The following is a 15,560-nucleotide window of genomic DNA, read 5'->3' on the forward strand; positions in this document are numbered from 1 at the left end:
CCAAACAGTAAAGAGATCACAGCAGTAAGGTTTTGCAGGATTGGGTAAGAACTGGAAGAGCTGGTACAGACTTCTCAGAGTGTTGGAACAAGGAATCTTCCAACCCCACCGTACATTGATTTGAGCGAGTGATGTTGCAACCTGACATGCAGGGTTGCAGCACCTTTATGCTGCAGGGGCACCTAGGCCAAACCAGACCCACGCTGTGACAAGAGCGGGGAGCCAGGCCCAGCCCCAAGCTGCAGGGTGACTGCGCGGTGGGCTTGCTTTCCAACTTCCTCCCTGTGCCTCCCCTCAACACTGGGCCAGGATTAGGGTTGCCGTGTCAGGGCAAAGGGTGCTCTACAAGTGGTCTGTGTCCCCTCGTTAGGACAAAGAGAAGCAGGTGAAGGATTGTGGCCTATGATTTTTGGTCTCCCCATGAATATGGGCCCTAGGCACATGCCTAATTGGCCTCTCCGTTAATCCAGCCCTGCCTACTATGTTTTAACTCTGCATTTTGATAGGATTTGTTATAACAACTACCATTCTTATCTTTATATTTCAAAATCCATACTTGGCAAAAGGACAATCTGTGTAGTAATTGCCATACTGTACATTATTCTTCTGTTAAATATAATATCTGCCCATTCATTAATATGTAGCCAAAAGGTTTAGGCCAAAATTTTCAAACTTGGCAGTCTCTGGTTAGTTCCTTTCAATCCTGCTCCTGAAAAGACTCTCTCTTGTGCTTAACTTTGCATGCCCGAATATTTTTCAGAAGCATATGAATAAATCTTTGCAGGTCTAGGATCCAAATCTCTGCTTGGGCTCCTGAAAAATCGAGTCATCTGTTTAGAAGTGCAGAGTCCCCACAGCTCACATTGAAGATTTAGGGACAGATTTTCAAAAGTGCCCAACCCCCAGCAGCTCCTTATTGTTCTCAGTTGACGCTGCATTTAAGTTCCTACATGGGAGCTGAGCTCTTATGAAAATTTGGCCCTTCATATAATTTAGGCAGCTAAAGTAGAGAATTTTGACTTGAATTGCTTTACAAACATCTTGACACTAACTGAATTGTAATGGTTATAAGTGGGGAAGGGGAATTTGCAATTTACCAAGGCAGGGGTTTACTGTTGACATCTTTATTTTGACAATGCTGGCTCCCAATGCCCTATAAACCCTAAACAATGTAAATGTTCTACCAGACAAAAGTACAATAAACTGGGGTTTATATGTGTTATATTTTGAGATGACACTTATAAAAATGCATCCATGTGCTTCTGACTGTCTCTAAGAAAGTATCTCCTTCTCTTGTATATCTTTAATTTGCTGGACATTTTTCCTCCTGGATGGAAAAGCTGTCATTTCTAGATAGTTATGATGCATTGCATCATAACTGAAGTTTAAAAATTGAACACCTTAAGCGTATGTAAAAATATGCAAAACCCACTGTCAAAGTTCATTTCTAATATCTGGTATGTTGCAGAATATTCATGTGCAATATAGTTATGAATCAGGCCTTTTAACATCTCTGGCTTGAGCTTCAACCAGGGATGTTGCAAGATGTTAAAATAAAGAAAGATTCCTAAAAAAGTGAAAGGCAACTTTCAGCAATCTTTTTCCTGGTCATGAGCAGTTTGTGCCAACACCTAGTGAAAAGAATTTCAAAGATGAGAAATGGAAGGACTTTTTTAAAACAAATCTTACTTTTAAAAAAGATTAAGACTTCTTCATAAAGTGATTTGGTTTTGCCTTTCTGTTTGTCTTTCTTTCCTGTTGCCCTTTAACCTGGCAAGATATACGTCCGTCTAAAATGAGTTGTGTGTGAATTTTAGTTGTGTCATGTACACGATGCAGATGTTTTAATTCAGGGGTGGGCAAACTTTTTGACCCAAGGGCCACATTGGGGTTGCAAAACTGTATGGAGGACTGGATAGGGAAGGCTGTGCCTCCCACAAACAGCCTGGACCCCGCCCCCTATCTGCCTCCTCCCACTTCCCGCCCCCTAACTGCCCCCCTCAGAACCTCACCCATCCAACCCCCCCCCCCCGCTGTTTGTCCCCTAACCACCCCCTCCCGGGACCCCCCGCCTCTAACCGCCCCCCAGGACCCCACCCCCTATCCAAGCCCCTTGCTCACAGTCCCCTGACTGCCCCCCCCCATCCACACCCCCGCCCCCTGACAGGCCCCCCAGGACTCCCACGCTTATGCAACCCCCCCGTTCCCTGTCCCCTGACCGCCACCCCCACCCTAACCTCTGCCCCATCCAACCTCCCCCTGCTCCCCTGACTGCCCTCTGGGACCCCCCATCCCTTATCCAACCCCCCAGCCCCAGCCCCCTTACCATGCCACTCAGAGCAGCATGTCTGGCAGCCGTGCTGCCCTGCCAGAGCTAGACACGCTGCTGCTCAGCTCTGCAGGAGCGCGCCACTCTGCCGCCCAGAGCGCTGCTCGCGCGGCGGCATATCTGCAGGGGAGAGGGAACAGCAGGGGAGGGGCCGGGAGCCAGCCTCCCTGGCCAGGAGCTCAAGGGCCAGGCAGGACAGTCCTGCAGGCCGGTTGTGGCCCGCGGGCAGTAGTTCGCCCACCTCTGTTTTAATTGCTTGGTTTTTTTTAAATACAAACTTTCTTTCTCTCCATGCAGCCATGGGACGTACGAAAAATAGGACTTGTATATTAAATTGAGCCATGTGCAGCTTTTCATCTGTAGTTATGATGATGAGTATCCTAAGGCAAAAACAGGATTTCTCCCTAGGCCCATTTTTGATATTTTTTTAACACAATCACATAACCTTACCCTGCCAATATGTCCAGCCCAATGTCTGGTGGCTGAAATAATTATTAACCAGTTCCATTTTCTGTATTACATTGTCCCTTTCTAGTTCTGTTTAGCTATTCAGTCTTTTGACTAGAATTACCAGATTTTTTCAATCTTTTTTTTTTTACATCCAAATTTGATCAACTAAACAAAAATATAAAGGTGGTGGAGGGAGAGGGAGAGATTGCTTCTACTCTTGATTAAGGCACTGGGAATTTTAACATTGAATTGACGGTTATAGCATCATGAAAAAGGTGTGTGTTCCTTAACATGTGCCATATGAAACAACAGTGCTAGGAGAAAAGTATTTTAACTATAGTGCAGTTTAAAAAATATCAAGGAGCGTGTCCTTTTACATGTACATATTTAAAGAGAGTATTTGGGAGTTGGGGCTATAAGTTCCTACAAGTATAAGAAGCCAGCTGATTTTTCAGGTCATGAAAGATGTTAGCAGTGTAGTTGTGGCTGTGTTGGTCCCAGGATATTAGAAAGACAAGGTGGGTGAGGTAATATTTATTATGGACCAACTTCTGTTGGAGAGAGAGACAAGCTTTCAAGCTACACAGCTGAAGAGCTCTGGGTAAGCTGGAAATTTTGCCTCTAAAGTTGGTCCAATAAAAGATATTACCTCACCCACCTTGTCCCCCATCAGTGACATTGGCTTTTCTATCTAGGCTATTATCCCAGTTTATTCCAGGCTTGCAAACATTTGTGAAAGATGCCTCCTGTGACAAATGTTACAAACTTTGGTGTGAAATGTCAGATTTTACTGTTTTTATAGGGTCCAAGGTAAAAGAACATATGAGGTAATGAGACTCTTTCACAATTCTGGTTTATACACAAACTGTCACTTGCTGAAATGTTGGTTCGTGGTGTGGTCATAAATGTCAATGGCAAAGCTGAAAGACAAATTCTCTGATTTTATAGCTGTAAATGCATTAGAGAGATTTCCAGCTTAAATGTTATGAAATATACAGACGCTGTAACTGATGCTAGTTGTTTCAGGTGAGTTTAGTACAATAATAAACAGAGCAGGAAAATATTTGGCTCACTCCTGTTCCCATTGAAATCAGTATCAAAGCTTCCACTGACTTCACTGGTGCAGAATCTGCCCCCTACTTCATAACTGTATTGTAGTGTGTTGTGGTACCAAAAAAAAAAAAAAAAAAAAAATGTAAGACCGTTATCAGTTGTCAGCACTTTACATGCAGTGTCATAGATTTAGTCTATATGTTTCTCGTAATTCAACATTATTTTGTAAATGTTAATAGTCCTGTGAATATTGTGGCCTATGCTAAGAATGTTCTGACTTTTCACAATTATAGCTGTTGTACATTCTCTTTTTCATCCAGCAGAGGGCTCCCCTCCTAAGCTAATAAAAATCATGCGGTTTACACCTAATTTAACAAAGTCAAAATACATTGTTAACTAATCTCCAGCCTTGGCAACACAAGGTTGTTCTATTTAAATTTTGACAATATGTAGAGCTTAGGTTTCTCAATGCCTTGTAATTATTGTAAAACCACATGTACTTTATTATAACAAGTATATACCAATTAACTGTACACAATTCATCCCCATGCCCAACTATCAGTCCTGCTTCTTACATTGTATGTCTTGCATGCAAACCACTTTAAGTAGCAGCAATCGTGTAATAAGAATTAGTATGAAAACTGATCTTTCAGCAGTTGTAAAAGCTATAAACTGCACACCAGTTGAGGTGATGTAACTTGTAAAGATAAGTAAAGTCTCAGATTCAGCTGTAGTGTGCAAATGCATGTGTGTTCATATATTCATGTGGAGACACACACCTGAATCGCATGTGTGGGGATGAGTGGGAATTCATTTTTGCATGGGTCATTGGAGCCTAAACAAAAATTAGACTTAGTACCGCTTTTCCACAGTGAAATTTCAACAGTTGTGCCTTGTTTGTGTGCTAATTACAGTGCTGGTTTGGCTGTTGTTCCTCCCCCTCAGATCTCCTGAGGGAATACCATAGTGTACTGTGGCTGGTTGATGGAGGTTGTGTGATGCATGCTGTACTCCCACCTCCTTGAAAAGGGAAAGTGGCATCTCCAGCAGGTGAACGGTCTGTGCCAGCTCTAAGATCAGGACATCTCTGATGGCTCCAAAACTCTGAGCCTTCCACAGCACTGTTTAATAAATCATACTGGCTAGATATTTTTTAAAAAATCCTATAGTAGAGTGCATATCAATTACTACCAAATGTTAGGTTTTTCTGTTCTCTCACGGTTTGATCATTAGTACAGAAAGACAGATTACCATCCAAATGAAATATGCCATGTTATTTCCAGACAAGACTGCTTCAAGGGGCAAGTAAAAATGGCTATCCTTTAGTAGGCAAAGGGAAAAAAACAACAAAAGCAAAGAACTGTTGTAGGTGAAACCACTTAATTGGAAAATTGATGTATAGGTTTTTTTCTGTGTAGTTTGGGTGTATGTGTGTATTTTTGTTTTGGGGGACAGGAGTTGGTGTTGCAGTAGCATTTTTGACAAATGTAGAGGAGCCCAAATTGATCCCAAGGAATACAGCTAATTAGTAGAAATACTAGTTATGGTGTGGTAAAGGAAACAGGAAGTCTTAAGCCTCAGCCCTTTGGAGGCCTGTTTCTCCTTTCACTAACTCCTGATCCTCCTTCGGTATAACAATTGAAGTGGTTACTTAACTGTCTTCACTACTGAAGATAAAGGAGTGAAGCCATGTAAGTGAAGGGGGAAACTGACCCTTTAATTCCCTCTTCCCTCCCTTATCAAGCATGCATACTTTACCTGACACTAAAACTTGGAAGATTGATTTGTCCCAGTCACCTTCCTGCACCACATGCCCATGAAGCCAACTTTGTCTCACCAAGTAATGAAGAGAACATGTATCTGGTATTGGAAATCACCATGGACATAGACATGTGTCTGTCTAGTGGTTAAACTAATATTAATCTGACTGTCCAGTGTTGTTGTAGCCATGTTGATCCCAGGATATTAGAGAGGCAAGGTGGCTGAGGTAATGTCTTTTATTGGACCAACTTCTGTTGGTGAGAGAGACAAGCTTTCGAGCTTACACAGAGCTCTTCTTCGGGTCTGTATAAGCTTGAAAGCTTGTCTCTCTCAGCAACAGAATTTGGTCCAATAAAAGATATTACCTCCCCCACCTTGTCTTTCTGTTATTCTGACTAAACAGTTTAGAACTTCATTCTAAGGGTCTTCAATCAACACCTGTAGTTGTGGTCCTGTGAGTATGTGGGAGGTGGTGCAGGGCATGCAAACGAGCTACTTTTGCATTGGGCTGTTCTGAGAGGTACAGAACTTTACAAGGAAGCCTTTGATTCTATTTTTTTCTAAACTAACTCAGCCACTTCCTGTATTTGGCTGCTCATAGTGCTTTTCTTGACACTCGGTTACTTTAATACTGCATTGAGCAGCCTCTTACAGAGACTATTTTAAATTCACTTACAATGGTCTTCTCATTTACTTGGCAAAATGAGAAAGTTACTCCTGCATTGGCCATTTGTTAGCTGATGACAACTTTTACTTTGACTCTAGCTCCCCCTCCCCCATCTGAAATCCCTGGCTCAGCAAATATTTGAACCTGCCCAAGTTAATCATGAAACTGAGATCTTTATCTGAGGGAGCCAGGCAAGCTACTGAGGTTTTTTCTACAGTACTAAAATCCTGTTCACTTTTTAATGATGAACCAGAAATGTGTGGATACCCGTTGCACAGCACAGAAGTTTAATTTGTTTAGAATAGAAGAGGGGGCTTGGATTTTCTGACTTCATGTTACAGCTCTTTCGAGTGGATTTTATGGAGTGTTAATTGGAAAGCACAGAGCGTCTTTTCAGAACTGTTCACCTAATTCATTCAGAGAAGTGTCCTAACAAAGGAATTTTTTGAAAAGACTTTTCTATGTGAAAGAATTGCTATCTGAACTTTTCAGGTTGTTGGATACAAGTATTACAAGGGGGAGCATTGCAATGCATAATTTACAAAGTAAGTGGTTTTGAATGTGTATGCATTTCCCCCCCAAGTCCTTATAGAAATACGGGTGTAAATATTTTCAGTACTTTATTATAATTGATCACCAGTCATAACGTGCCAGGTTAAGCTGGGACAGTGGAAAATCACCTGTCTGTCTGTATCCTGCCTGTTCTGGTTTGCCATATGGTGCCACAGCAAGCTAGACTAGTTTGGGCTGAGCAGTAACCTGATTTTACAAGTGTGGCTCTCTAAAATTTGGCCAATGATAAAAGAAAAGTGGGCAGAATTTTTTTTTCCTGATAGCAGTTTTTGATGGAAGTTTAAATAAAAATCATACTAACCTCCTATTAGACTAAATGTAGCAATATATTCTTTGTAGGAAATCTCTCATAACCTACTTTAAGTAATGTACTGTGGCAACTCAACTGCTTGAGGAGTAGGTGGGCTGGCTAAACCCTCAAGTTCAATGTTTGGACTTGTGTCTGGGAGCATCTTACGTATCCTGTTACCCTCTGCAAATAGAACAAATCTTTGGTGCTTGTCTGCCTAAATGGGGAAGAGAGGGAGGCTACTTCAAGAGGAGCTTAAGCGTGATCATGTGTAGGCAAACCAGCGTGTACAAGTATTGATTATGTTGGTACTGTAACCATCTTCTTGCATGCTAGTACTTGTCTAAAAGGATAAAACTACAACGGGATAGTTAGGGTCGGGATGTGGGTGCAATATTGAGGAGATGCAAATAATTTTGTTCATTTTAAAGTATATAACAAGTATTAGTATAATATGTGCAGATTTTAGCTATACACCGGTCAAAAGGATTTCTTAAGATGACTGAATTGCTTCAGTTACTTATATTTTTGGTATCTAGTTTTCTGCCTAGATAGAGGATAGTGAATATTAAAGCATTCATAAGTGCTATGCATAGTAGCCCACTGCTGCGTTAATAGTATTCTTTAGAGGAGGCTCAGAGAGTAATAGTCAAAAAATCTTTTTTCATATTCAGTATGGTTGAGAAGAAATACTTTTCAATAGCAGGAGGCTCTTGCTGATACAAAGTCAGATGTATAAATAAGAAAATGACAATGGCTCCTGCGTTCAGAAAATAACTAGCCTGGTAAATAATGAGAGCGGGCCAGAGAAACCATGGGAAAAGGCAGACTAAATCCTGTATTCTGACTGACAGGCTCTGTATGTTCAGAAGAGTCATTTTTCAAGATTTTGCTTAGTTTGGTTCACTGCCCTGGTTTAAAAAAAAAAACTCATTAACATCTTTAGTATGAGATTGCAATATTTTATTTCTAGCTTTCAAAATTAAAGTGAAAATGTTTAACAATTGTATTGCACTACAAAATGATAAAGAAACAAGACACTTGATATTATATAGAATGTATCAGGGCATTGGGACCATTTAAAACTTGAAAACTCGGCACTGCTTAGAAGTGCAATTTCTGTTTATTACATATTTGGAGCGCATGATTCCCCCCCCCCTTTTTTTTTTTTTAATATGTAAAGTAGGTACAAAAGGCTTAAAAAGGATCTTGAATGGTCATCTTTAGGTAACTTAGTGGGCTATTGAAACTGAGAAGTTACCTGCCTATCTGTAAACACAGATCCACTGTGTATTTTTTTAAAAAAATAAAAAAAGCTACGTGCTGCAGCATATCAGCCTTTGTCAACCTGCCAGCAGTGGAATGTACCATGCTGCAAAGAGTCAGAAAAATAAAATGGAAAAATCAGCATAAGGAGAACATACTCAGTCTGTTTGTGTATAACATCGTTCATATATTGCAATTCTGTTTAAATGTAGAGTCTTTCTGAAACTGAAATTGTTTTAAGATTAGTGTAGAACAAAATGATGAAACAGGAGTGGTCTGGTGACATTATTTTGACATGATTGGCTGAGGATTATGATGTAATAGGTTACAGTGCAGCCCCTTATAGGTTTTAAAATGAATTCCAAGACACCATTACAAAGAGAGCCTGATTCTTTTTTCTTATAACTGAGCTTTACTCAGTGAAACTCATACAAATGTACAACACTGTTTGGAATATGGAAGAACTGGATATAGAATATCCCAAGACAGATATAAATTGTGGCACAGACTTGATGTTTTACATAGAAATGGATCCACCAGGTAATACTGCAGTCTTATTGTAAAAGCCTAGTTCATTTTGGTCTTTATGATAGCTGCTGCAAAATCCTCATTAGATGTTTAGGATTTACTTACTTTGTCATTGATGCAAATTATTTTATTTTTTTCATAAATTGGAATTAAAATGTGGTTTTAATGAATAGAAGTAGCAATTAGAATCATAGCCTGTAGTAAAGAATTGAATTGAATTCAGGTGTTTCAGTTTTGATTGTATTTTCTCATATGTAGTCTTAGTTCTGTTTAGTATATACTAAAAATGTTGCATCATTTTTATTTTTATTTTTGCTATTTCTGCTCTATATTATGACTGACAAGAGATCTTATAAATACACTTATATTTCCTGATACAGTGATTACACATCAATATGCAAGATTGTCTTGAGGAAAACATTTTAAAATCTAACAACTTAATTCCTCACTTCGTATCATTTAGTCATTTGATATTGGAATTGTTATACTATCCTGACACACTTTTTATTATTATAAAAACATCGTCTTTTGCAGTCAAGCATATTATACAAACAATCATATACATAAACAATGTAAAATTTACTATAGAACTCAAAACCTTGTTTCATTTTTAATGCTGATTCCAATGTTGTCCTCCTAGCTAGTAAGACAGAAATGCTGCAGTATCTTTTTTGGCACCCAGTGGTGTACGTATGCAGCTTTGACATTGAGAAAAGGGGATGTGGTTTTTAATCAGACTTGGCATTTGGAACACAATTTATCCTGTCAAATACTAAGATTAACACTAGGGATATTTGGGTCACAGATGGGTTCCTGAAAGTGGTTTTTAGCAGATCATTGTATAAAATGCTGAGGATCAGAGAAACTCAATTCCTCCCCCCTAAAACATACAGTATTGCTGTGGTTTTGCTGTTTTTATTACCCACAGCAGCTCTTGTACAAGAAAGGAGCAAAATTCCTCTTGGATAATTAAATGGGAGGAAAAATAAAAATGAAGCTTGACATGTTTTATTATTTGTAATGATCTCAAGATGGACATTTGTTGTAGGAGGTGGACTAAGGTGAAAACAAACTTCAGTTTAAACATTTTGCCCAAAAATGCTTTTTTGGGGGTTGTGTTTTGCTTGAAATTTATTCTTCAGTAACTAACATACATCTTTTGGTATAGTACATCCTTATGGTGTAATTACGTTTGTTGCCAGTAAAATATCTTGATTTATTTGGTATCTTTCAAAGATTGCCGATAACAGAAACAGTGTGTTTTGCAATCATTTTAGCTTTGTTTTGACATAATGATTGTTGTAAATCATAGCACAAATTAGAATTTTGAGGCATGTACTATTTAATTCGCAGCTAGGCTACAAACAACTTTTTTTCCCCCCTCCTCTGCAGCACTGCCTCCTAAACCACCAAAACCTAATACTGTAATTAACAACGGTATGAATAACAACATGTCTTTACAAGATGCTGAATGGTATTGGGGAGATATCTCAAGGTAAGAGAGAAAAAGGCATGTATGTATTTGCTATATTCTCTTTGTATTCTACTTAACTACAGAAGAATGACTGTAGTATTAAGAACCATTTTCAGAACATTTTCCAACACAAACATACCATAGATGGTTTTGTTGCAAAGATGACTAAAAAGTGACTGACAGTCAGTTAGAATGCAGTATGTCCAAAAATATAATTCTTTGTAAGTTCTATTATTTTAAGACCTCTATATGAAACACTAGCATGAAAGGACAACCCTGAGAACCATCATTTTCCCCCCTTCTTGCATCCAAGACCAGAACTCTGAGGCACAATACTGTTGTGTTAATAAACCAGACTAAAAAATGTTGTATATAAGCAACATTTTTAACCTTACTATATATAGGTACAGTAGGGTGTCACTGGATGCTCCAATTGTGCAGGCTTGTATGAACAAGTAGGAAGAACTTTGCATAAATATAAATCTGTTCCAGCAGTGGGAGGGTATTGGGTACAGCATTTTTATATTCCATTTTTTCACCAGTAGAACTATTAAATGAATGTAATGTTCTTAGGGAGATAGAGAAGGCTGATGGAAAAAGGCAAAGATGTATTTCTGTTTTAAGAAAGATAGAGGGAGAAATGACAGATTACATTGAGGAAATGAGTAAGAGGTAGTCATTGGTTACTTTTGCTTTCATTTTAGGGAAGAAGTAAATGAGAAGCTTCGTGACACTGCTGATGGTACCTTTTTGGTACGAGATGCTTCTACCAAAATGCATGGAGACTACACACTTACACTAAGGTAAAATACTCAGCTAGATTCTGATATTGGAATATATTTTTACAGAGCTGCATTTAAAAATGCTACTTTCTTTTGGCAAGAGCATCTGAAGTATGGCTGACTGTTTTCCAAACTTTATTTACAGGAAAGGGGGAAATAACAAATTAATCAAAATATTTCACCGAGATGGGAAGTACGGCTTTTCCGACCCATTAACTTTCAACTCTGTGGTTGAGCTAATAAACCACTACCGGAATGAGTCTCTAGCCCAGTATAATCCTAAACTGGATGTAAAATTACTTTATCCAGTATCCAAGTACCAGCAGGTAACATTTTTTATTCTCTTTTTATTCTGCTTATGTACCGAAAAGTTATTAGCATGTAGAGCCATTCAATATGGAGAAACTCACTTCAATTAATATTTGAGATAAGAATAAACTGGATCTAAGACTTAAAAAGAAAAAGTAACTTTACATATTGTACATCAAATAGTACAAACTTTAAATACTGTAGGTAGCTCAGTAAGAAATAAACTTACCAGGTTAAATATGACAATTTTAATGGTGAAATATATCATTTTCAGCATCATGCTGACAGTGCAAAATTGTCTTTTTTGCTTAATTCCATTTCAAATGTGCATATTATATGCATTCAGTACATCTCTTCTCCATATTGTAAGAGAAATGTCAAGTTATATTGTATTTCTTTTCAATGGTCACTTTTTTTGTAACCAATTTTATTATGAAAATTTGTACTGTGTAACTGTTTCTTTACTGGATATAGTTTCTTTTGCTTATCCTCCCAGGATCAAGTTGTGAAAGAGGACAGTATTGAAGCAGTGGGAAAGAAATTACATGAATATAACACTCAGTTCCAAGAAAAGAGTCGAGAATATGACAGACTCTATGAAGATTACACCAGAACATCTCAGGTGAGTTATCTTTGAAGCAGGACTAGTAGAGTGCAGGACTTCTTGTTTGGTTTTAAGAGGACACTGATATAAATCGCTAATGTTAACTTTGAGATACTTTTTTTCTTTTCTTCTTTTAAAAGACAAAAGTTGCTTGATGTGAGAGTTCAGTAAGTTGGAATCGTTTACTCATGTTTGAGCCGTTACCCTCTGCACAATATAACCATAGGTTGGTACCCATTCTTGCAAACACACAGTATGAGGAACTCCTACTGGTTTGCATACTGACCATTTGTAGGGTCTGGATCCCCATGCCTTGAAGGCACAAATTAAAACTACCACAATACCTTAGAATTTCTTTTGAGAGAAAAGTATCATGTGCAAAATGTATGGAGCATGGGTGTGACAACTAGACACAGTGCAGGAATGAATAGCAACCCACCTCTTTCATATTTACCAGTAATTTACAGAGCCTGGGAATGCCAGGGGAGTGGCACTGTTTTATAGTTGCAGAATGAATACTGTGCCTTCTGGAATCTGCAAGAAACATACCTAAAAGATGGGAATTTTGAAGCATACTGGAGGTGTGGGTGAAACCCCAAGAAATCACTCAGATCAGCTGAGTATTTCAAGAGTCCCAACTATACCTGTAGGGGTACAAAGGGTGAAGTGAGGGCAGTGTTGAAAGGCTCCCATTGCAAAAATAAAACTAATATATAAAACAAATGTAGTAGATAATTCTATTTATGGTCATTGCCTTTCTTGGAAAGCAGCATCCCTGTAGATGACAGAACAAGGAGTAACGGTCTCAAGTTGCAGTGGGGGAGGTTTAGGTTGGATATTAGGAAAAACTTTTTCACTAGGAGGGTGGTGAAGCACTGGAATGGGTTACCTAGGGAGGTGGTGGAATCTCCTTCCTTAGAGGTTTTTAAGGTCAGGCTTGACAAAGCCCTGTCTGGGATGATTTAGTTGGGAATTGGTCCTGCTTTGAGCAGGAGGTTGGACTAGATGACCTCCTGAGGTCCCTTCCAACCTTGATATTTGGGGGGAGGGATAGCTCAGTGGTTTGAGCATTGGCCTGCTAAACCCAGGGTTGTGAGTTCAATCCTTGAGGGGGCCACTTAGGGATCTGGGGCAAAATCAGTACTTGGTCCTGCTCATGAAGGCAGGGGGCTGGACTTGATGACCTTTCAAGGTCCCTTCCAGTTCTAGGAGATGGGATATCTCCATTAATTTATTTATAATTTATATTCTATGATTCTAAGTTATACAAGGCTTGCTTTTCAGATATTGGATGGGTCCACAAACAATACATATGTTGCTTCAGGGATATTAAAGTACAATCATTTTGCTACAAGATAGCTTAAACCTTTCCAGAGATATAGGCCAATAAATCATCCCTTCAATTTTATAGGGACTATAATGATGATTACTTTATTTTCAGGAAATTCAAATGAAAAGAACGGCTATTGAAGCGTTTAATGAAACAATAAAAATATTTGAAGAGCAGTGCCAGACACAAGAAAGATACAGCAAAGAGTATATTGAAAAGTTTAAACGGGAAGGAAATGAAAAAGAAATACAAAGGTTGGTACTAATGCTTATCTATTTAAAATGTGTGTGATTTAGACAAAGTAAAAAAAATACAAAGTCCATACATGAGAAGGAACATCAACGGAATAAATCTGAAATGCAGTGGGTGACAGCTTGCAAATTTTGCAACTGAATCTTGAAAAATAAATCTGGTTTTAGCTGTTAACAAGTGAAAATAGGAAACCTGGATTATGTACCAGGATCTAACAAAGTATAACAAACCTAATTCTTCTCTTCAGAATAATGCACAACTATGAGAAGTTGAAGTCTCGAATAAGTGAAATTGTGGACAGCAGACGTAGACTAGAAGAGGATTTAAAGAAGCAAGCAGCTGAATATAGAGAGATTGACAAACGTATGAACAGCATTAAACCAGACCTTATACAGCTGAGAAAGACAAGAGACCAGTACTTGATGTAAGTACATGTATGAATTATGAAGAATTGTTTTCCCATAATGTCCAAATTTTGCCAATTAAAAAAATGTATAAACCTGTTTTTAATTATTTTCCAGGTGGTTGACTCAAAAAGGTGTTCGGCAAAAGAAGTTAAATGAATGGCTGGGCAATGAAAATACAGACGAGTAAGTATTTAAGGAATTGAATATTCCTGAAATCAAATAATTCTACACAGTAATGAGTTTAAGCATGTTTAGTTCAATGACTGTAGGAAGACACACTGTGCTATGCCAGAGAATCTGAGCATATCTGATACTGGTTTGGACCTGACACTCTGTTTTACTGAGAATATTAGCAAGGGCACCAGTCTTATCCTTTGTTCTTCTATAAATACCTAAGTCACCTGACCAGACACGTCTCTATAATGAGGAATTGGAATCTAGGATTCTGGGTTTGGCTCTTGACTCCATCACTGACCTCTTAAGAGACTTGAACTTAAACTCTAACCTTGCTGCTCCTGTCAGTAAAATGGGGATCATATGATATAAATACCTCAGAGGGGTATTATGTAGCTGAATTAATATTTATAAAACACTCTCTGAGAAATTCTGATGACAGACTCTTTACAAGTGCAAAGTATTGGTGGTGGTATAGTATCAACCATCACCAGAAATGGACAGAATGGAATAGCTCATCCAGAGCGTGGATCTGCTCTGCCTTTATATTCCATTTTATGACTTTTCTGAGTGGAGGCAGGTATTGTTCTGACATTAAAGCAAATGAGTTGGGTACAGGTTTTTAACTTGCTTTGGCCACTGGATCATCACCACACATAGATCATGGGTGAAAAGTGCTGATCATGTAACTGTTGAGTATTCCAGGCTATGTGAAGTGGCTATAGTGATGGATTTTAGTTTCCCTTTAAAACCAAATCTAACCAACAGAAGAATGCAAAAAGTAACTTCATGAATCAATAGTTTTTAAAAAAATAAATAAAACCTGAATGTGAGAAGGAGTGTCAGTGGAATACATATCATGTTAACATTATCACCCTGTGTTGCTTCCTGTCCTTAACTTCTACACTGCCTTTCTTGGTCAAAGGTAGCAGCAGCATGGTCAGTGGTATGTTTTTCTATGGTTCCACTCTAGCTTTGTCCAAAATAGTGGTTTGGTTTTTCTTAGTTGTCTTCTATTGCTATAGAACTGGTGCAGCTCCACTAGGATTGGCAGTCATAGAAGTATTGGATAGACAGGGCACAGACATTTTTACAACCATGTTGTTTAACCTTTCGGAGCTCCGAAAGGTTAAACAAGATAAGGTGGTAAAAATGTAGGCAGACAGTCTCCATTGGCCCTCCCATCATTGTTATGACAAGAATTCTGTCATACCATACACCAAAGTGCACATAAATAATTGGTTAAACAACCACAAACAAAGTAACTATGAATGGAATGGTGTCGGATTGAAAGGAGATCTCAAGTGGGTTT

At 38.6% G+C, this 15,560-nt stretch overlaps 1 protein-coding gene across 7 annotated transcripts in view; it reads left to right on the forward strand.

Annotated features, from left to right (window-relative positions):
- PIK3R1 (phosphoinositide-3-kinase regulatory subunit 1) overlaps positions 1-15,560 on the forward strand; it is a 74,788-nt gene that overhangs the window by 52,165 nt on the left and 7,063 nt on the right. For 5 of the 7 annotated variants that reach the window (XM_065599061.1, XM_005301022.5, XM_065599059.1 and 2 more), the window contains 7 exons: positions 10,309-10,411; positions 11,095-11,193; positions 11,318-11,498; positions 11,978-12,103; positions 13,527-13,669; positions 13,915-14,091; positions 14,189-14,257. In XM_065599061.1, the coding sequence (XP_065455133.1) occupies positions 10,309-10,411; positions 11,095-11,193; positions 11,318-11,498; positions 11,978-12,103; positions 13,527-13,669; positions 13,915-14,091; positions 14,189-14,257 (898 nt within the window). Of the gene's footprint in view, positions 1-6,415; positions 6,806-8,702; positions 8,929-10,308; positions 10,412-11,094; positions 11,194-11,317; positions 11,499-11,977; positions 12,104-13,526; positions 13,670-13,914; positions 14,092-14,188; positions 14,258-15,560 lie in introns of those variants that run through there. The other 2 variants (XM_042841758.2, XM_005301023.5) reach the window with 2 other exon arrangements.

Source organism: Chrysemys picta, chromosome 6, assembly GCF_011386835.1.
Source record: "Chrysemys picta bellii isolate R12L10 chromosome 6, ASM1138683v2, whole genome shotgun sequence".
Lineage (NCBI taxonomy): Eukaryota > Metazoa > Chordata > Testudines > Emydidae > Chrysemys > Chrysemys picta.